Source organism: Cibotium barometz, chromosome 46, assembly GCF_041138505.1.
Source record: "Cibotium barometz isolate CiBa-2024 chromosome 46, ASM4113850v1, whole genome shotgun sequence".
NCBI classification, from domain to species: Eukaryota; Viridiplantae; Streptophyta; class Polypodiopsida; order Cyatheales; family Cibotiaceae; genus Cibotium; species Cibotium barometz.
This window is the reverse complement of record NC_141091.1, coordinates 34,972,085-34,995,324: the sequence shown is the minus strand read 5'-3', so window position 1 is coordinate 34,995,324 and position 23,240 is coordinate 34,972,085. Positions and strand designations below refer to the sequence as shown.

Below are 23,240 nucleotides of genomic sequence, written 5' to 3'. Positions count from 1 at the left end.
AATGGAAGCAACCTCATTATAGAGGGTTTGATTGTGCAATATCTTTCTCTCCCCGTCCCTCCCTCTTTCCCCTCTCGCTATGGGTTGTGCATTTTCAAGCAAGTATGGTATTGTAGAACATGGTCATCTATTGATGAATAGTATTCACGTTATGAGCATTAAACGATTAGAAATCTTAGAAAAATGAGAGGAGAACGGCGAGCTAAAGAGAGAAGAGAGAGGCAACGTGTTCCATAAAGCACATAACCCCTTATCTGAAATTGCATGTATTAAAAAAAATACATACTCGCTCTTCCCCAGAAAAGTACAAAAAATGCCTTTAGTATTGACATTTTGTTTGTTGCAAAAGTAGAGTACACCACTCCACTACTATAAATATAGAGATAAGCCCCACAACACTTTGTTAATCACCATTGCCACCATGCCATGTTAGTAGAGTACACCAACTTAAACCCTCCTTCGTATTGTTTGTGATGGCCTCATCAAATATTAGCATTGAAGTTGTTGTTGTGCGTATCGTGAGGGAGGCCACCAATGCGGAGGTCAAGTAGAAGATCGTAGATGGTACACAAGCATGGAAAGGTCTCACATCCTTTCCACTTCTTGGTAATGATGATGATATTTCTCTAGTGAAGACTAAAGTGGTGGGCTTAATTGTGATATGGCAAGTCCATGGTTTTATTGATGATGCGTCTAAGCGTGTCTTGCTAGAGGAAGTGTGGAAGGGTACGAACGTTGTTCGCTTACTTTGTGCCTTCACCCCGGAGGACAAGCGAGGCCCATAGAAGTAAAGATAATGGTTTTCATAGTTCTGTGTTTGGAAGTTGTACGTGAATGAACTTGGTTTTATTTTCACTTTGAAGCAATAACCTTGATGTAGAGGATGTGATATTGTCAAGTTTTTATCCTTTTCACTTCCTCTGGCTCTCTCTCGCCCTCTCCCTCTTAAATAATTATGTCATATATCTCTCTCTAACTCTCTTCGCCCCTCTCTCTCTTGATGGAAGGAAAAAAGAATCTTTTTGAAATCCACTCGCCTGATTCCCAAAAATAGAAAATGCTAAAAAAATATATCTCCCATCTACCTCCACCTCCACCCTTGTGTGTGTGTGTCTCCCCTCTTACCTTTAAAAAATAAATAAATTCTCTCCCTCCCTCCCTCCCTCTTTCTCTCCCCTTCCTTCCCTCCACCTGCACCACTCTCCCTCTCTCTTTCTCTCTCTCCCTCTTACACCACTTTCCCTCTCTCAAAGTAGCTGTCATATATGCCCTCATTCTACGCCCTAGTGTTGACGTTAATACCGCCCCCTCTCTCTCGCTAATTAATTAATAGCGAAATAGAATTATAGAATTTGGCACCCATACACAGAATTTGGCGCACGAAGTGTGTTCACAGGGTCTCTATGCTGTTCGAGTAGAATGAATTCACTCAGACGCAGATGCCATTGCTTTTCGCAGGTAAGCTGTCGGTTCATGTGAACTGGTTACTGCATTTACTGCTAGGGCGATTTTCATCCTCACCTCGACACTTGCAGAGGCTCTCGCGACGAGGGATCGCGACTCATCACCAGGGTGGTGGTGGTGGTGGGCGGCGGCAGCAGCCGGCGCCACCGCCGCCGCCTCCGCCGCCGCAGAAGGACGAATGGTGGGCGGTGGACGGGGAGCTCTTCAAAGCGGAGAAGTTCGACCCCAAAATCGTGCTGGCCCCTCTAGAAAATGAGCACATTCCCAATAGGAAGAGAAGGAAAGACCGAATCAAGCACCTCACTCTCACACGCCTCAAGCTTAGAGCCCATGTAAGACCCCTTGCCACAAGGAAAACAAGTGTAGGAAGCTGCCACTTCTTTTCCAGATGTTGTTTGAAATGTGGTGGCATGGAAGTTCTCCATTCCAGGGTTTCCAATAGTGTGGTTTGCTTTATGTGCATTGTCAATGGATGGGTTTGCTTGTTTGTGTTGAGCAGTTTGTACATGTGTGGTGTGTGTCGTTGTTCTTGTGTGGTTGCATGTGTGGTGAGGAGGGCTCTCAGGAGAAATCCACATTACTATTTGTATTGTTGTTCTTATATGGTTCCGTGTGCGTGTTTGTACATTTGGCAAGGAAGCAACCTAGGGCATGTCATGAGTGTATACCCTTAAGTATGCAACTCACCTCTACTCTTGGTGCATCTTTATCATAGCTATATATATATATATATATATATATATATATATATATATAATTTTCAAAGGTTGGACAGGGCATTGAGACCCTTAGGTGGACTGAGGTGTTTTTGATAATGTCTTGATACTCTCTTGGGCTGTTAACATGTTGTGATGTTTTTGCTAGGGTCAAGAGCCTTATTGGACAGCATACATGAGAAGATATCAAATAATGAGAGATGACTGGGAGAAAAAAGTTTGGGATCCAATACCTGTACCAGCACCAAAGACCCGCAATCCTTTATTGGTGGCAAAAGATGCCGAGAAATACGTTTGGAAGGATCCTCGCAGGAATGCTTACAGCTTTGATGACCCTCGCTTTTCTAGGTTTGAACTCAAAACTATTAAGAAGGAGACTAGTTAAGAAATAATTAACGATGCCAATTATTTAACTGAAAGGTTCATGCATCAAGCAAAGAAAAGGCATGAGAATAACAATGCCTTGGGGTACAGCTTGTAGGATTTGTAATCGTTTTTTTTAAAATAAAAATTTTTAAGTTTTAAATTTTGTTATTATAATTTCTAAAGGGGGTGTGTGTCTGGATTTAGGCTACAACAAGAATCAGAACATGGCTGTGTCCAACCTAGTGTATTGGAAGTTGCTAATATACTATTGTGAACAGCACAATGTGATGGTGGATAAGGATACACAGCTAGAAGATATTGTGCTCTATTATTAACCCTAAGATTAAGAGATGCAAAGGGTTGCATGCACAGAGGCGAGTTGCAAGTTGGTAGCACCAAAAAGGTTGTGCTACATAAGAAAGGGATAGGGGTGTCAAACAAGATTATGCAGGCTGGACATTTTTGTCACATGCGATAAACCTTTTACCTAGGCTGCTGAGTTAATTGTGCAGATATTATGGTGCATTAACTTGGGAGAACAGAGGAGAGAGAAATACCAGTCACCCGATTGAGTCCCAAAACCCACTTAAGAGCCCCCACCTTTTGGTGTATTTACTCTATCATGAAGTTGAGAGATTGTCCTGGCTACCTCAAACGGTCCCTTTGCTTAGCGGGTGACTTCCCAAAATACCGCTGTTTGTCTTATACTTTGATGCCTCCTATGATGCTTTGCTTGTGCTGCCCAGGCCTGCCTGGCTGCTGAGGCCACCTGCCCAACCTGTTGGGCTATCACAAAGGTGTTGGCTGCACCTCGGGCATCCTTCTCAGTTATCGGCTGCAAAATTCCCTAGTTGACTCTCTCTTGTGTGCCCTCACGAAGGCAAGACAGGGGTCCTTTTCTTGCCGCTGATGGCGTGTCTCTGTATAGGATTTTTAGCCACTTTATTCATAGTCACTAGAAACGAGAAACGGGAACAGAAACGTTCGAGGAATGGAAACGGGGAAACGAGTTTTTAGGGGTGGAAACGACCGTTTCCTGTGACAATATCACTTGGGAAATGGAAACTGATGGGGTCCTAAAACGGAGAAACGTGTTCCAAGGGACTGAAAGGCGGTTTCCTGTCACTATGACTTTATCATTGCCTTTTCTAGCCCTTGTTCATGTGGGCTTCCTTGTAGCTTTGGCCAAGGACTTGTCAACGATAGAGAAATTCAACGAAGAAGGCTTCCACTTGTGGCAAACACAAGTCAAGTACATGCTTATGTTTAGAGGGCTATGGCTGTATGTCAATGGATCCAACGAAGGAGGATGAAGTCGAAGACGACGAATGGGCCCAAGCTATTATCATACTTCATCTCGACAAAGGCTTGATCCGTCACGTGGACGAATTGAAGACCGCCTAGATGAAGTGGGATGAATTGGAGAAGCTTTATGGTGCTTGTCTGAAAATGGCATTTTGTCCAGCCCTAAAAGGGGATTTTATCTGGACTTTTCTGGATTTATTAGATTTCCCTCTTTTTTGTGTCTTTGCTGCTGGCCGACAGCCTTTAGCCTGGCTGACCAGCAGCCCCACATACTATATATAGCTTTGCCTCATCACCACATCATTTGTACCACTTCATAGAGCATATCCGGTACCACTTCTACTGCTGATGCTGCTGCTGGGGACTGCACATCATCTGCTTCATCATCATCGGCTCTTCAGGTCAGCACATCAGTGTTTTATCATTAGTACCTATCTTGGGACATCAGCCCACTCTCTGCGACAGTTTATCATCATTTTTCTTCTTCAGTTTACCTTGGGACAGCAACCCACTCTTTGCTCACCATCTCGCATCATCGGGACAACAGCCCTCTTTGCCCCTCACCACCCCTCAGGTATTGTATCACCCTTGTCACTAGAGCTTGCACCACTCGGGACGGCAGCCCTCTCTGCTCTTCATCATCACTCAGGTACCGCAGCACCCTTGTCACCAGAGTCTGCATCCCTTCCGTTGCTCACTACCACCGATGCGAGCCTTTAACACCGACCACCTCACGGAGTGCCTTTGCATCCACTGATGCGAGCCTTTAACACCGACCACCTCACGGAGTGCCTTTGCATCCATTGATGCGAGCCTTTAACACCGACCACCTCACGGAGTGCCTTTGCCTCACATCGACGCGAGCCTTCATCACTGACTGTGCTTCAGCTCGAACATCGTCTTTGCTTCTGCATTGGTCTTCTTCTACTTAGAGTCACCTCACATCAGAGGGCTCTTGTACATATGTTCACTCACCATTATATATAGACTCACTCACCTATTTCATGCTGTGTTGTTTTGCTTTGATCTCTCGTACATCTGGTCCTTTCGTGCTTTTGCCCTTACATGCTAAAAGTAAAAATTCTAAAATTGCCTTGAAAATTGAATTCTTTGGTTTAGAATTTACACAAGGCAACCTTGGCACCTTCATCTCTCGAATGAAGGGACTCATGGCACAGCTTGCATCGGTAAATTCTAAGGTAGATGATGAAGATGCGGCTGTAGTATTACTCAAGTGAGTGGCTAAGGTTTATGGTCCTTGATCCAACACTAAAGGGGGTCATCTCATCTCTCCTTGATGAGGAGAAGAGGATCAAGGCGAGTGGGGCATCATCATCAGTTAGTACCATTAATGAGACTTTGTACAGTCAATTTGGCTCACTCAAATGCTCTTTTTGTAAAAGAAAGGGACATTAAGAAGCCAAGTGTTTTAAGAAGGATCCTATGGACCTATGCGCAAGTAATGCAGTAAATGTGGAGAGCACGGTCACTTTAGTCAGGAGTGTACCCATAAAAAGGAAGAAGGCAACTTCACTTGTAGTCAGTCTTCCTCCTTACCTCTTCCTCCTTACCTGACACACTCCTTTGATGACATTTGTTTTTAGTACCATGACTTCCATTTATCCAATCTTGTAATGAGCCCGTCTTATAAAGGCTTTTCCTTTTATGTATCCACTAATGTAGTGCAATACCTGACCCCTGTGTTGGTATTGAGGGAGGGTGTTAAAATTGTAAATCGTTGTGATTGGTTGTGTCTAGATTGGATAAGATTTTATGGTCATGGTTGCCCTACTTTATAGGGTGGTGCCTTGTTGTTGTATTTGCATCTTATGTACACTAAAGGAGCCTTCTCTTTTATAAGGTTGATAAGTTAATACAATGTGTTGACTTTAATACTCGTGTGTGGCTCACTTTATTCCCTCCTTCCTTTTTTGAATAATCTCTCTCTCTCTCTCTCTCTCTCTCTCTCCATGGCGTGATTTGCATAGACCTCCCTTCCCGCGCTACGTGTTGGTGCTCTCTCTCTCTCTCTCTCTCTCTCTCTCTCTCTCTGCCTGTGCCCCCCGACCGCCAGCCGCTGTGCCTAGCATGATGGCATCGCCCCCCCCCCCTCCTTTTGTCAGCCGCTATGCTTGGTGCCGCTTCGCTGCGCGGCTCCTTCCGCTTGTGTTGTTTCGCTGCCCGTGCCTTGGTGCCGCTTCGCCGCTTGTGCATTGCGCTTCCTCGGCTCCTTCCGCCTCCCTTATCCCCTCCCTTATTCCACCCACCCTTCCTCGAGCCCCCAAGGTAGCAACATATTTTTCTTCTTAGGTCCCCAAGAAGGCAGCAACATAATCTTCTCTCTCTCTCTCTCTCTCTCTCTCTCTCTCTCTCTCTCTCTCGTTTGCTCCAAGATGAAGAGATCCCAGAAATGGGAGGCCTTGCTTTCAAAACTGAATGCAATCATTGACCGGATGGAGAAACACATGCTTGCAAGCTCGGAGAAGCCAGAGAAGGACCCCTTAGCCGGATGGGCAAAAGATGGGCTGAAAGTTATCAGGGACAACCTGATACGCTAGGAAGATACAGAGGATAGGGAAATCAAAGAGCTCAAGGAAGCCCAAGCAACTGAAGTGGAAAAGTGGAAGGCGTAGGTTGAAGACCTCAAAGAGGAGCTACATGTATGCAAAGCACAGATGAAAGAAGAAGGGGAAATTAATCCCTCCCTTGCCTTGGAGGTTGAAAGCCTAAAAAACAAACTGCAGGAAGGTTTAGTAGCCACAAAGAAGGATATGGAAAAAGGGTGGGCCATAGTGGTTAAGCAAGAAGTAGAGAAAGAATGGATAGAAGTGGTGAGAAAACACCCCACACCCACGCCCATCATACATGATATGTTGGAAGAGGAGAAGAGGAGGAAGGTCTGTGCTCTTCATGTGAGAGTGACAGGCCTAAAGGAGGGGGGATCTCCCAAGGCTGACGCTCTAGCCCTATGCAAGAAACTCAAAGTGGAAGGGACCCCTTATGTGGACACATGGCGTGTGAGATGAGACACCTCATGGGAGCACCTCCTCATCTTGATATTCTCGGACCTTGCTAGCTGAGATGCCTTCAGGAACACACGGACAACTCTTCGAGGGGAGAAGATATACCTAGGGGACGATCTCACCCAAACCCAGGTAGAGCACATACGGGCAAACATGCTCAAGGTGTATGAGGCCCGCAAGGCGGGGAAGTGGACAGTATACAGGGACGGGCGAGTCATCATCACAGAGTGGTGTCCCAAATAGGGACGCGGGGTCTGTGGGACCATACACGTGGAGCTGGCAGTTTGGAACTGCAATGGGACACTATGGTCGGACATTGGGGGACTTGGGGAAGTTTTTACAGAGAGGGACATTATCTTCTTCACACAGACCCACTAGAGCCTGAAGAGAGGGCTACCACACATCCGCCTACCAAGAGGAGACACGCACATGTGGTGGGGTACGCAGATTTGGGGGTCTGGGGGAGTGGTGGTACCATTCAGGACACATCTATAGCCCATGATCACCATAGTCCGCAAGGACGCAAAGGCACGCTTTATGTGGGTGAGGTTACAGGTCACACTGGAGAGATGTATACACATTGTAGTATGTTACTTCCCACCTAGGAAGTCCTCATCCTCCATGGTCGGCTCCTCCTGGTCATATAGAGATGCCTAGCACTTCTAGTCCTGGCATTGAAGTCCCCTAAAAGGAGAACTTCGCCCAAGCGTGAACTCGATGTCTGCATGGAGGGGATAAACTGCTCTCCCTCCTCCAGAATAGCATAGATAGACTCGGAGGAGATTGGCATTCAGCGAGCATCATAGGACATAGGGGGGACATTACAGCATCAGGGAGAGATGGGGACCGCACATGGCTTAGCCATCTTCAACGGGATGTCCCGTTGGCCTTCTTCCGGAGCTCTCACATGCTTCCCACGTGGTGGAGGCTCGAGTAGAATGGATTACTTGATGGGATCTCCGGCTTTAGTCACATTCACCATTCCCACCTGCCCACTTGGAGCCCACCATGCCTATCTCTCCTTCAATCTCAGCTTTTCCCGACCATCCTCACCACCATCGCCCATCTCCCACTTCACCCAGATTCACTTCCACCATGATGGGGATTCCACTTACTCCGACCATCTCTACCGACATCTAACATATGTAGACCCCAATCTCCCACTAGCCGACCTCACCTCTCAGCTCACCACAATCTTACACACCTTTGCCATAGCAGCTTTCCCATCCACCAACCGATCTACCACCAAACCCCCCACTGGCACCATGCCCCAGAACGATTGGTATGACGAGGAATGCCGTACAACATGTGAGCATCTCTTACGCGAGGTTGCAATTGGCCAGATCCGAGAGCAAGATGCTCAAAGGATTAACCAATACACAACCAGACGTAAGAAACGAGCACATGTTAAGGGCCAACATAAGGACTTATACCAATCTCTCAAAGGTCTGAATTGTACCGAGGGCTGGAAGAAAATCCGAGAGAAACACCCACCCACACCCATCACATCTCCAGCCATATGGCGCACAAATGCACGATCCCTATACAAAGTACCAAAACAGCCCCCCATCCCACCACCATCACATCCACCTTCTTCACATTCGACATGGTAGCTTGAGCCATTCGGAGACTCAAAAATGGTAGATCACAAGACCACGAGGGCCTCTTGGTAAAGCACATCTCCCATGCGGGGGAGACTCTGGCACCCCTCCTGCCCCTTATGTTCGACCGGGCTCTTTCGGAAGGCTTCCCACCCACGTGGACAGCCCATATCACCACACCCATGTCAGAATATGCAACGGAGATGAAGACAAAATCTGAGAACACAAGAGCAAGTGCACTGCAGAAAAACACAGCAATGGAGAAAGAGGCGTGTAACTCTGCTCTATATACACAAGAAAATTCCGAATACCTAATACAATGAGTGGGGGGCCAAGGGGCCATTTTATATGGCCCCACATGAGCAGTCGGCCAGCAATAGGACAGCTGACAACATGTTGATGGCCCACGACCTGCACCAGCTCCGGTCGGCCAGCCCCAAAGAGTCAGCCCTCACACGTGTGGAGTCGGCCAGCATCTGGACCAAGACGGCCAGCTACAGAAGACTACCTGGGGGCAGCAGACTCAGTCGGCCACCATCTGGATCAGCCAGGAGCCGAAGAACAGCCTCCCACACTTGGTAAAAATAGGGAAAAATATGGAGAGGGGAAAAATGAGAAAACACCTAATCCAGGCGGGCACACCCACAACAGAGGCCCTGGTGTAAATATACAGACAGGAGATGACTTCTAACACCCCCTCTCAGCTCTTGGATGTGGAACCAACCCCAAGGAGCTGGAGTGTTGTCGGAGCATAGCCTAAGGTAGAGACTTCATGAAGAGGTCCGCCGCATTGTCCTCCGTTGAACAATAAAGTAGCAAGATGTCACCAGCCAAGATCTTCTCACGTACAAAGTGATATTGTATCTCTATGTGCTTGGTCCGGGCATAGAAGACCGGGTTCCGAGCAATAGCTATACAGCTCTGGTTATCGCACTGGATGATTGTGGGCTACTTCTGTGGAAAACCAATCTCGCCAAGCAACCTTCGCAGCCACACAACCTCGCAAGCAGCACCACAAGCAGCCCGGTACTCTGCCTCTGTCGATGATAAGGCAATAGTTGGCTACCTCTTACTGCTCCTGAGCCGATGGTAAAACTGTAGCCTAATGTAGATCTCCTCGTGTCTGGATCTCCTCCCCAATCTCAGTCACTCCAACCTTGGAGTCGGACTCCATCCATCAATCCCCCCTCCTGTGTAGAAGAGTCCAAGATCCTTTGTACTCTGCAGATACCGCAAGATCCGCAATCCTGCATCCCAATGAGACTTCAACGGCATTTGCATGAATGAGCTCAACAGCCCCACGGAAAAACTCAAGTCCAATCTGGTGTTCAGCAACCAGATCAATGAACCAACCAGCTTCCGATACAGAGAGGCATCAATTGGCTCACAAGGATCATTCACTGTCAGCTTTGTGTTTGGGTCCATCGGTGACATCATAGGCTTGCAGTTCTCCATCCCAAAGGCCTCAAGCAACTCATGAACATACCGCTGTTGAGAGACAAAAAATCCCCTCGAGGTTTGCCAGATCTCCAATCCCAAGAAGAAGTGGAGTAAGCCTAAGTCGGTCATCTCAAACTCCTTTGACAAGGCAACCTTGGTCACTCCAATGTGCTCCACATGACCGCCGGTGAGAATGAGATCATCCACATAAAGGATGATTAACGTAACCATGCCGCGTTCCCGAAAGAGATACAGGTTGGGATCTGCAACCGATCTCTGAATCCAGTCCGGAGAAAGAAGGAATCAATCTTTTGATTCCAAGCCCTGGGAGTCTGTTTAAGACCATACAAGGCCTTCCTTAACTTGTAAACCATCCCTTTTGATCCTGGAACCACAAAGCCCGGAGGCTGCCCAACATACACCTCCTCCTGCAGGTCACCATTAAGGAACGCAGATTTGACATCCATCTGATACACAGGCCACCTCTCTGAGAAGAAGCAAGGGCAAGAACGGTCCGAATCGTGGTTATCCTTGCTGTCGGTGTGTAAAGGTATCCTCATAGTCGATGCCTGGCCGCTAAGCATAACCCTTAGCAACGAGTCTGGCTTTGTGTTTGTCCACCGACCTATCTGATGCATATTTGGTCTTAAAGACCCATTTGACACCAATGACTGATCGTTTTGACGGCCTCGATACCAACTCCCAAGTGTTGTTCTTCTTGATGGCATTGTTGTTCTTCTTGATGGCATCCAGTTCCACCTGCATGGCTTTCCTCCAAGTATCCTGTGCAAGGGCTTCCTTGACGGAAGTGGGCTCTTTGTCTCGCATGATACGAGACTGTAAAAGCTCTGCTGAATGACTTTTGTCACGGACTTTGTACGATCTTCGAGGTCCGTCCTCTATGGTCCATTTGGAGGGAAGCTCCGTGACACCTGACGCGTGAAGGGTGTCCACTAACCACCCGGGTACTCGAATAGAACGCGGAGCCTCCTGCTGCCGCGGGGACTCAACTCCAGTTGCGGGCTCAACCTCCTGAACTGACTGTGGTTGTCCAGGTGGAACAATGGACTGGGAATCATCATCAGAATCCTCTAGGTCTCCAAGAAGTGGCGGCTCATCAACAGTGGTAACCGGAACATGCTCATCAAAGACCACATCCCTGTTGACAACAATCTCATTCCTCTCTAGATCAAACAATGTATGCATCGCTCCCAAACACACGGAAGTGGGAGACATCAGGTTTCCTGCCAAAGTATGCCTCAAAGGGAGTCATGTTAGGTACTGAAGTCGTCCGAAGACTGGTTGAGGATATGGACAGTTGTAGCCACAGCCTCTCTCCAAAGTGGACGAGGAAGATCACGATGCTCTAGCATCGTCCTCACCATCTCCACCACAGTCCTGTTCTTGCGTTCTACCACTCCATTCTTTGAAGGCGAACCTGTAGTAGTGGCCAATTCCCTCTTGATGCCATGATTTGCACAAAATTTGACGAAAGCATTTGAAGAGAATTCACCTCCTTTGTCAGCCCGGAGAGTCTTCACCTGCAGTCCAGACTCTTTCTCCACCATCACATGCCACTCCTTGAACCGAGCAAAAGCTTGGTCCTTCTGAGAAAGAAAATAGACCCATGTGAATCTGGAACAATCATCAACAAGCAGCATGAATTATAGAGATCCTCCCAAGGATGGTATTTGCATAGGTCCACACAAGTCGGTGTGAACCAACTCCAACGATTTCGAAGCCCGCCTGGAAGTCTACTTCGGAAAGGATTCCCTATGCTGCTTACCATGTACGCAAGAACTGCAACTTCCTTGCCTGCTGCCAACATCTGGCAAGCCAACCACCATCTGGTCCCGGAAAGCTCGCCGCAACGCATCCACATTTAAGTGGCCAAACCGGAAGTGCCACAAGTCACCAACCTAAGAACTTGTCAATGAGGAGAGTGCGGAGAGTTTGTAGATACCATTCTCCACGCCACCTTCCCAAACAACCTGGCCAATCTCACAGTCCCTTAGAGCAACTGAATGCTCCTCAAATTCCACCCGGAAGCTAGTCTTGCATACCTCATGCACTGACAATAGATGAAAACCAAGTGTTGGGACGTAAAGAACACGAGAGGAATGCTTACCCCCCTTGCCGTCGGGAATGATCTCCATCCGGTCCTCACTGTGTATTGGAATTGTGGAGTTGTCGCCAATGAAAATGCGACCTGACTGCCGATTCAGATCCAAAAAGAAGTCACGGGAAGGAGTCATGTACCTAGAAGCACCACTGTCAAGAATCCACTCCCGAGTATCCTTTGCGGTGAAGCCAACTGCCTCCTCGCTCGAAGAAGATGAAGCATCCGAGTCCATCATCTCTAAGTGCACAAAGGCTAGAGTCTTTGCAGCTGAAGTTGAAGAATCAGCACTCTTCCCAGTCAGCTTAGGACACTTCCTCCAATAGTGGCCTTTCTCGCCACAATCATTGCAGGTCCTCTCGGCCTTCAGTTTCTCTTGGTCTGCATTAGGCTTCTTCTCAGAATACTTCTCCGATGAAGCCTTCCCTTTGCCCTTGTTGTTATTCCGGCCTTTCGACCGTTGGCCAGTTAAGGCCTTTGAACCTCCGCCCTGTGGAGGGTTCGTGAATCTTTCCTCCTAGTCCAAGACCATGGGCACAAGCTCCTCCTATGTGATGGTGTTGAGCTTGCCACCACTGGTAATCAAAGAAGAGTATAAAGCTGAGTACAGAGAAGGCAAATGCGACAGCAATGTGATGGCCATCCTCCGATGATATCTCCTTCCTAGCTTGAAGAACTTCTTGCTGAAGAGCCTGCAACTTGTTAATGTGCTCCCGCATCATCGATGACTTTGCAGGATTCATAACCCGCATCTGTACTGCCAAGGAAATCCTCTTCATGGGCAATACCCTGTTATAGAGAGAAGCCAAATGCTACCATATACCTTTGGCGAGCGTCATATGCTTGATATGATTGATTACCTGCGGTGTGCAGTTGAGGAAGATGAAAGAACGGACTGATCCCACAACTGTGCTTGTGCCTCGCGTTCCTTCCAAATCGAGGGTAACTCCCCTTCCTCTACCTCCGGCCGTGGAACCCCAACAACAATGAAATCAGCAAGGTCGTAAGACTCCAGAACAGATTCCATCATTACCTTCCATATGCCGTAGTTGCTCCCGTCCAACTGACGGTCCACTGGGAACGTGGGGAGTGTCGGGATCTTCACATGCTTCTCAGCCATCTCAAGTAAATCTACCATGCAGCCATTGCGGGTATGTAACTGAAAAGGGTGGGTGCGTGGGAAAAAAGAAGAACTTAAACCTGCAAGTGGCTGTCCAGCAAATCAGCCCGCCTTCCTCTTGCTTCTCCTCTTCCCGAACAGTCCAAAACAGTCCACCAATCAGCAACAAAACAGCCCCCCTCTTGCTCACATAGTTCCCAAGATCTATCAAGAGCCTAGAGCTCTGATACCATGTCAGAATATGCAGCGGAGATGAAGACAAAATCTGAGAACACAAGAGCAAGTGCACTGCAGAAAAACACAGCAATGGAGAAGGAGAGAGAGAGAGAGGCGTGTAACTCTACTCTATATACACAAGAAAATCCCGAATACCTAATACAATGAGTGGGGGGCCAAGGGGCCATTTTATATGGCCCCAAAATGGCCCCACATGAGCAGTCAGCCAGCAATAGGACAGCCGACAACATGCTGATGGCCCACGACCTGCACCAGCTCTAGTCGGCCAGCCCTAGAGAGTCAGCCCGCACACGTGTGGAGTCGGCCAGCATCTGGACCAAGTCGGCCAGCTATAGAAGACTACCTGGGGGCAGCAGACTCAGTCGGCCACCATCTGGATCAGCTAGGAGCCAAAGAACAAGCCTACCACACCTGGTAAAAATAGGGAAAAATATGGAGAGTGGGGACAAATGAGAAAACACCTAATCCAGGCGGGCACGACCACAACAGAGGCCTTGGTGTAAATATACAGACAGGAGATGACTTCTAACAACCCATCAATAAAGACGGAGATCCCATGGACCCCAACAACTACATGACTATTATGATTGGCCACACACTGGCCAAACTTTATGGGTCAGTACTTGAGCTTGAGCTCAACGCACTAGCAGAGAGACATGGGCACATACCATCAGGGCAGGCAGGCTTCCGCAGGTCATTCTCTACTTTGGATCACATCTTCACCCTCCAAGCCATTGTAGAGGAGGCCAGAGCATGACACCAATGGGTTTACTGTTGCTTTGTGGATTTTTGCAAAGCATTTGATATAGTGCCTCGAGCCAGACTACTGCAGAGATTCCAGGATTTGGGGGTACCATTAGACATGATTTGGGGGATCATGGCATTATATGAGTCGGTCATAGGGCGGGTGAGATGCCCAAGAGGATTATCAGAGATCTCCAGTACCATTGGAGTGAAGCAAGGATGCCCACTGTCTCCCACTCTCTTTGGCCTCTACATCGACGAGATTTCGGCCTTCATTGATAGAGGAGGGGGAGGAGGCGTATCACTAGCAGGCATCCTTGTTTCTATACTACTTTATGCTGATGACATCGTGCTTATTGCAGATTCTCCAGAGGCTGTCCAGAAAGAAACTACTAAGTATGAAAAAACCAATACAGTATCTCTAGTTATGTATTTCTTTTAAGTTCAAATTTCAAGTATCGTTGGATTATCTTGGTTTGTTACACTTTTTAAGAACATCATTGGACTATGTTTTCTAGTGATTTGTAAAGATTTGGAAAACATTGTTTCTCAAAATCTCATAGTTTTTTTTTGAGAGAGGAAGTCTTATGAAACAAAACCTCCAAAACCTTGAAACAAAAAGGCCTGAAGAATGTTTCTTGTGACTGATTAGAAGGTGGCATGCATCTTTTGCACAAAAAATAACAATCATTTTTATACAGTAGCTCCTAGTGAGGTGCGCGAACTAAACATTGCAACATTCAAATCTAGATTAGTCAAATCAAGCATGGCTCAACTTGAAATCACTTGCACAAATATCTCTTGACTTAATGTGTGCTCAAGGCTTTTGTTACTATAATACCTTTATGTGTGTGTGTGTGTGTGTGTGTGTGTGCATATCAAGGTAAAGTCTACTCTTGGAAGTTGAATCAAGTGATCTTTTTTTGATGTAGCATCTTTGATTTTATATCTGATCTATGTGTAAAGGTCTTGATCATCTTGTTTCTTGTGTATTGCATACAGGATGGATAAGTCACTTCCAATGTCAAGGTTTGACAACAAGGTTTGTACTAAAAACTTATCTTCACATTAAGAGAAATGCTTGTTTGTAAGCCTAAATATCAAAGATTCTTGTTTATAGTCTATAGCACTCAAAAGCTAGGATACACATGCATTGCAGAATCAAATAGATAGTTCTATATTCCATGTATTACCTAGTACTGTGCTAGACAAGAAATGTATATGCCCTCGATGTACGTTGGATCCATGGATGCAAGTCATGAGTGATTTGCAAGGGAGGATCGTGAGAACCAAAGGAAAGATTAGAAGAAGACCAGAAGTGTAAGGGGTGGGCGCGTGTCTTGGAACTGTATAAGCCGTAAACAAGATTAAGATCACATAATCAGCACATAAGCAGCTTGCTTTGCTGTCTATGGTATTAGATGCCCTGGTGGGTACTTTTTCAGCTGTGATAGGGGGTTGTTCTACCTGCATTTCCTGCTTTGGTCACCCTCGATGTTTCTGTTTGTACCTTCTAGATCCTTTCCCTTAGAGCTCCTCTGCATGTGCATCCAGCATTTGGGTTGCTGTTCTTTCGGCAAGTGTCGGCTTACTCTGGTCTTCACCACCTCGGGAGGACTCCATGGAAGCCACTCGTGAAGACCCTAAGCTAGGGGTTAGGGTCAGGCAGCAGCGGTTGCTATGGAGGATGAAACTCCATCATGGGGGGGGGAGAGAGAAATTGCACAACTCAAAGATATTGATTGGATGTTGTAAATCTTACACCAAGTATCTTTTTGTGGGTTTAGAACCTGATCTTTTGACTCTCACATATCACACTCACATATAAGCACATGACCTGTGGCATACACTTATCTTATCCGGTTATAAGGGGTGTTCACACCTAAGTAGGTGTTCACACACGCATATACATGAATAAGGCTACACACACATACGTATGGGGTGGACACACACAGGTAAATATATAGGTGGGGGTACACACACAAGATGGACACACAGACACAAGCTCCGAAATATCCAACAAACCCCCCCTTCAGAGTGAAGGTGGAAGTGTGATGAAGAGCCTTCAATGGTCTAGAATAAACATGCTCCGACTATGGTAAGAACTTGACGTGTTCCTGGCTGCAAGCTTACGGGCTCATGTAACATGGCTCAGAGGCTGGTAAGCTTGGCTCAGACGCAGGTGAGCTTGGCTCAACAGGCTCAGAGGCTCAAGACAAGCATGGCTCAGAGGCTTATCTTGGCATGGCTCAGAGGTTCATGTAGCTTGTTCTCAACACAAAGACTCAGAGGCCAAGGTTACACTTGGAGTTTAGTGGTCCATGACCTACACTGGTTTCACACACAGTCCTCCTCCCTTGCTTTGATGAGGAATCGTCTTAAAGCACACAAGGACTGACACACATTACAAACATTACAAATCTTTTTTGGGGGACTACCCGGGCAGAGCACCTTTGACACTCAAACACACAACACGCACATGAAAACTAAAAGTAAATATTGAGGAAGAATCCCCCCTTGATGGCGATAGTGAGATGTCTCTGTGCGGGCGTGTCCAAGCCATGAATGCTTGGGGTTCACATGCCAGTGATGATGATCTTATTGACGAAGCACATGTCGATGATGGCCACCACGTGAATGTGAATGCTTCTAGAAGATTCTCCAAGCAACTCCCACACATAGTAGTCGAAGCACCCATGTGAACAAGCCCCTTATGACCTTAGAGTTTATGAGACATTAGAATATTGATTTATTATGCTCTGCGAGGCTGTGTCGGTAATGTACACGAGTGTGCCTTGCAGCTGGGAAGGGGGTATCTGCTTTACTATCAATGGCAACTCTCGCTACAATTTGGTGCTGTTGATGAATGTGGGCGGCACAGGCGAAGTGAAGGGTGTTTCCATCACAGGATCCAAGACAGGCTGGATTCCGCTGTTGCACAACTGGGGTTCAAATTGGCAAGCTCCAAGACTCCAAGTCCCCACTGCGCACGTTGTGCCTCATCTCTTTCTGTTTAGGGTGTAGTCGCTTTGATACCAATTGAAGACCCTATGCTAGGGGTTAGGGTTCGGCAGCAGTGATTGCTGTGGAGGATGAAACTCCATCGTGGGTGAGAGAGAGAGACAGAGAGAGAGAGAGAGAGAGAGAGAGATTGCATGACTCAAAGATATTGATTGGATGTTGTAAAGCTTATACCAAATACATGCCTTTTGTAGGCTTAGAACCTTATCTTTTGATTCTCACTATCACACCCACATATAAGCACATGACACATGGCATACACTCCCTCTTCACTCCCATCGCCCTCCCGCAATGCATGATCCTTCTCGGCGAAGGCAGCCTGGCTCTCTGTGCTGCATGATTCACCAGTTCTCTGACCTAGTGGAGATGACAGCTTCCCTACTGTCTGCCTTGCCGCCTGAGTCCCCTGGTGGGCCTCGTATCATGGGGGAGCCAGTCGACTACAGCCTCTTCCGATGCTTACTGGTGGATTGCCTGGTGCCGCCCTCTCCCATGCCCGCCGCATTTTGCCTCCCATGCCTCCCAGCTGCACCAGCAGCAGCATCGCCTCCACCTGCACACTTGCAGCTCCCTGCTGCCCCCCATTGGCTCCGCTGCTAGCGCTACGCTGCCACTCTCCATCAGCACTGCTTGCGCTATCTCCTCCTAATGCAATAGCCTGCTCCCACTGCCTCCGCCACTTGCTGCCGCTGTAGCTGACGTCAACTCAGCAGCGCCGACCTATGCACAACATCAGCTCAGCTCCCTGTCCAAATCAGCACGTACCTGCAGATGCCACATCAGCAATTAAATCAGGGTTTCTCAAAAATCAAGTGAAAATCGTCAAATTGATGCTGCTGCACTCACCAAAATTTGGGGGATTTACAAAATTCAGCATTTTGCATTAAATTAGAGTGCTTGCATCATCAAAAAAACTGGGGCTTTCCAAAATCAAGCCTCCTGCATCAAATTGGAGCTACTTAGTATCTGTCAGCTGTCTGCAAGCATCATCAAATTATGGAGATGAACAAAAACAATTTCTGGATGGAGTAGTTCAATGGAATCTTCTTCATAACTGAGGAGACAAAGAGACACCTATTGTTAGGTATTTTGGAGTCTAGTAGTGTGTCCATTGGTAAGAATACACCCTTAGGGTGTGAACAGCCCTTACTAAGGCCTAGGAGTATCATTTGAGTTGTGCAACATATCTCTCTTTTCGTGTCCCTCTCTCTCTCTCTCTCTCTCTCCCTCTCTCTTTTCCACTCACATCATGGATATCTTCCACCCTCCATAGCTTGCTCCCTGATTGTGTGGATACCACTATGGTATTAGAGCCCGTTCATATGCTTTATGCTGTTTTTCTGATACTGCATTGTAGGGTTTCTATCTGCATTTTAGGGGTTTTGTCCGCATTTTAGGGTTCGTTGCTGATCAACCATCTTCTACCCATCTGTGTGCTGGTTGACCTGTGTTTTCTGAAGTGAACCATCATCATTGCTGCGTTTTGATGCTTCTGCCACCATCATCATCAGCACCACTTCTGCGTTTTGCTTTCCCACTAGCAAGACATGGCTAGAGATCATATTAACCCATCATAGGAGGCCTGTGTGCAGAAAAATGCAGAAAATACAGGCCTCCAGATCAGGACAACAAGGGTTGGTATCAGGGCAGCAAACGCACCATATAGGACGGCATAAATAAGTCCCAAATCTGTTCCAAAACAGTCCCAAGTACAGTCCTGCTCTGCACCTCCACACTGAGCCTTCACTGCAGCCGTGCTCATTTTGTGATCAGAGCCTGCATCAACTGCCCACCGTGGGACTCTCCTTGGTGCTCATGTGCTTCACGAGTGCAATGGCACCACATATCAACAAAGTACTTAGTGATCATATTAGTTCTTTTTTTTGAGATAAAATATCATGGGCATGCACACACGATCCCTCGGGTTCTCTGTTGATCCGTCGGGTTCTCTGTTGATCCCTCGGGTTCTTTGCAAGGTTCTTTGTCTTGGCTGTCATGCCAAAAATGATTGTAACTGTGAGTACTGCAAGCATCATCATGGCATGAGACTCTGAGTAGAAGACTAGTGCAGAAGCAAAGATGATGTCAGAGCTGAAGCATGGTTGGTGATGAAGGCTCGTGTTGATGCAAGGCAAAGGCACTCCGAGAGGTGGTCGGTGTCGAAGGCTCGTGTTGGTGGATGCAGAGGCACTCCGAGGTGGTAGTGTGTAGCAGAAGGTGAAGTGATGCAGACTATGGTGACAAGGGTGCTGCGGTACCTGAAGGGTGATGAAGAGCAGAGAGGGTTGCCGTCCCGAGTGATGCAGGCTCTGGTGACAAGGGTGTTGCAATAGAGAGGGCTGCCGTCCTGAGCATAGTAACAAAAAAATCTATTTCTAGCTTTCGAAACCTCGAAACCTCGAAACTTCGAAATAGTTTTTAAAAACCTCGAAACCTCTCCAGTACGGCATTTTTTCCCAAATTTCAGGTTTTGTTTCCTCCTCCCCCCCCCTCCCCTTGATTTTTCTGAGTTTTGTTTTTTTAAATATCCTCCTCATCGCCTTCCTTCCCTCTTCTTCTCTTGCCTCCCGGATTTCCTTTTCCACCTTTGGCTACTTCTTTCACCTCTACTCATGCTTCCTTCATTCTTTCTTTTTTTTCTCCCTTGCTCTTCTCCTTTTCTCTTCTTCTCCTCTCTTCTTTCCTCTTTTTCTTCCTTCAATGTCTTAAATCTTTCCCAATTTCTACCTTCTCTTCTTCAATTTCTTAAGAGTCCTTGATTGAACCACTTGTGATATCTAATCAAGCAAAATTGCCATAAAGCCTCACCAAAGTAAGGATGGTTCCCTGAGATGTGTGAGAAGAGACCATTTTTTTTATCATTACATTGTGTTTTTAGATGGCTACTATAAGTATTTAAGTATCTATACTTTATGAAATTATAGATTTTTCGAAACCTCGTGGTTTCTTAGCCAAGGGACGAAACCTTTCGAAACAAAACCCCAAAAACCTCGAAACGAAAAAAACCTCGAAACGTTTCTTGTGACTATGGTCCCGAGTGGTACAAGTAGTGCAAGCTTTGGTGACAAGGGTGCTGCAATACCTGAGTGAGAGGTGAGGAGCGGAGAGGGCTGCCGACCCGAGTGGGGTCGATGGTGAAGATAAGTAGAGACGGCTGCCATCCTAATGATGTGAGATGGTGAGCAGAGAGGGCTGCTGTCCCAAGGTAAACTGTAGAAGAAAAATGGATGTACTGTATGTAGCAGAGAGAGTGGGCTGCTGTCCCAAGGTAAACTGTAGAAGAGAAACGATGTACTCTATGTAGCAGAGAGGGCTGCTGTCTCCATGAACTGAAGATAAAACGCTGGTGTGCTCTGTGTAGCAGAGAGGGCTGCTGTCCCATCAGATGAAGTAAAACGCTGATATGCTCTATGTAGCAGAGAGGGCTGTTGTCCCATAAGCTGAGGTAAAACGCTGGTGTGCTTTGTGTAGCAGAGAGGGCTACTGTCCCATAAGCTGAGGTAAAACGCTGGTATGCTCTGCGTAGCAGAGAGGGCTGCTGTCCCATAAGCACTGGAGCAGAGAGACAATGATGATGAAGCAGATGTAGTGCAGGCCCCGGCAGCAGCAACACTAGCAGATGTGGCACCTGATTTGTCTATGAAGTGGTACTAGATACTGAATGAGGCAAATCTATATATAGTATGTGGGCTGCTGGTCGGTCTAGTGCAAGGGGCAGTTGGCCAGCAGCAAGACAAAAAACATGAATAAAACCAAAATAAATCCAGAATAATCCCCTTTTTAGGGCTGGATAAAATGCCATTTTCCACAAGCCATGCTTTTTGTAACTATAAAGCTATTTGAGTACCTTATTGGCAAACTGGATGATGGGCTGCAAATTTCGTCGCAAGCCTTGAAACTCATTGTGAAGTCTCTGGAGGTAGTTTGGCTGTAGGATCCGCCTTTTCAAGTCGGCTAAAAACTGGTCCCACTCATAAGCGGCCATGCCATCCTTGGTGTAGGCTTGGGACCAAGATTGCCACCACACAATGGTATTGCCAATGAGGTGACAATCAATGCATCCATTTCCCTATCCAACTGATGTATTGCAGTAAAAGTAAGCTTCAAACGGTGGAGGGATAAAGTTTACCATCACACTTACTGAAGGTGACCTTGGGTTCACTGGGCTCACAGCGAGCCATATGGAAGGCCCCGTACTCTTCACGTCTTCATCGTTCATTGTCTTTTTATTGGTCTCTTTGCCGTCTGGAGTTGAGCCTCCAAGATATTTCAGCATGTCTCCTCTTCAAGTTGGATTCTTTCAAGATTAGTCTTGAGGGTGCTGTCCAGTTGAAGGCTCTTTGTTGAAGCTGAATTTGCTTTATTTGAGCTCATGGTTGTGCTGCAGTCCTCCATAGCAACAACATGCTTGGGAGATGGAACATAAGGTTGGGTTTGTGAAGTGCTGTTGGGGTCGTGCTCTAGATCTGTGGTTGTGAGAATAAAGAAGGTGGAGGTGGGCTGGGGTTCTGTACTAGGTGGTGGTTGTGAGAATAAAGGTGAAGGTCGTGGTGGTTGTGAAAGCACCTGTTTGGCCACTTGGGTAGCCAAGGGTTGGAGCACTGCCTCCGCTACATAGAGATCCAACTCTGCCTGTGTCATCACAAGTTGTGGTGGCGTGTCTCATGCATTGTGAATGGTTTTGTGTTTCATTTTGTTGCTTAATCAATTTATTGTATTGGCTGCAGACTGCTTCAATGCACGCACACAACGCCCACCACAACCACCTCCTCCATTACCATCACGACCACTATCACAAGTGTGTTGTCGTATGGAATGTGGCTTATTCTATCATTAGTTTAGCTTTTGGGGGCTTGATTGGTGTGTCATGTCTTAAGTTGTGTTTCATTTGTTCAAATTACTCCTATAAGAAAGTTACGGTATTGTAGCCAATATGAGAAATGTAAGCATTGGTGTGGGCTTTTCTTGCAGACTGCATCTGGCATGGATCGTTATCCTTTTGAGGGCCGGAGGGATACAGGTACTTGAACAGAACCCTCACTGTGGCTGCCTTCAGAAATTGAGAGTGTTTGTACAAGGCTTCTTAACTTGTGGTGTTCAAGCTGATAGCCTATGCGAGCATTGATATGCACAAAAATTGAAGATGGTTGTTATTTTGAGGGCTCTTAGGTATTGAAGTGTGAAATTTTGATTTTGATGTGACTTGGAATACTACAGGACCAAGTAATATGCCTGGAGTACCTTTTCAACCGTACATGAGAAGGGATTCGTACAAAGACTCGATGAGATCTCCGGTTTCTTATAGAGATCAGGGTGCAAACAAAGACGAAACAAAATTTGGAGCACAAAGAAGCAACTATGGCCGCCAAAACACACGAACTTATCAAGATGAGGACTTTGACAGTGTCTATGGTGGTAGAGAGACAAACAGAAGCCAAGGACATGAAATGGAGCGTGGAGCTCAGTTTGGAAGGCGTCATCGTGGTCTGGCGTCTTCTGAAGATGAGGAGGATGATGTTGAAGGTGCAGAATTTAGTTGGGATGAAGGTGAAAGTGAAGGTGAAGGTGGAGATGAAGAAGATGATACTGATGAAGACGAAGACAACGAACCCAGAAATGCCAAGTTCCAATCTGGGAACACAGAGTTTCAACCCAAAAAAAGGGGTTGGTATGGACATGAAGATGACCTGTTTAAAGATGATGATTAAGACATGAAAACTGGTTGTTATGTCCTCCTTACAGCTGCTGTTTATTCCATCAGGGTGCAATTATTACTTAAATGAAGATGTTTTGTTTACTTTTTCTATTCCAGTGCTTAAACTGTGGTCCTTGGGAAATTTTATCGCAGCTGTCAGTGTCAGGGCTTAATGCCATACAATTTTGTTGCTTTGAACGCTGTGCCCATCTGTGCGTGCGTATAAGGGTGTATCAAGAGCCCAGAAAGAGGATTAGGACGTGCATGCTTTGGTGAGCGTAAGTAAAGACGGCTTGTCCTCCTATGCCTTGCGTGGTAGTGCTCAATGTGTCAATGGTTATGCTGGTCATGGCATTACTGTGTTTGCATCGGTTAAGTTATTGGCAAAG

At 46.8% G+C, this 23,240-nt stretch overlaps 1 protein-coding gene across 1 annotated transcript; it reads left to right on the top strand.

The window, feature by feature from the left end:
* Window positions 1-1,299: 1,299 nt before the first annotated feature.
* Window positions 1,300-22,953, top strand: LOC147612164 (uncharacterized). Its single transcript, XM_086784039.1, has 6 exons — window positions 1,300-1,458; window positions 1,536-1,796; window positions 2,329-2,528; window positions 15,138-15,177; window positions 22,128-22,176; window positions 22,374-22,953. The coding sequence occupies exons 1-6, from the start codon at window positions 1,420-1,422 to the stop codon at window positions 22,862-22,864; spliced, it is 1,080 nt and encodes a 359-aa protein (XP_086640165.1). The 5' UTR covers window positions 1,300-1,419; the 3' UTR covers window positions 22,865-22,953.
* Window positions 22,954-23,240: the final 287 nt, after the last annotated feature.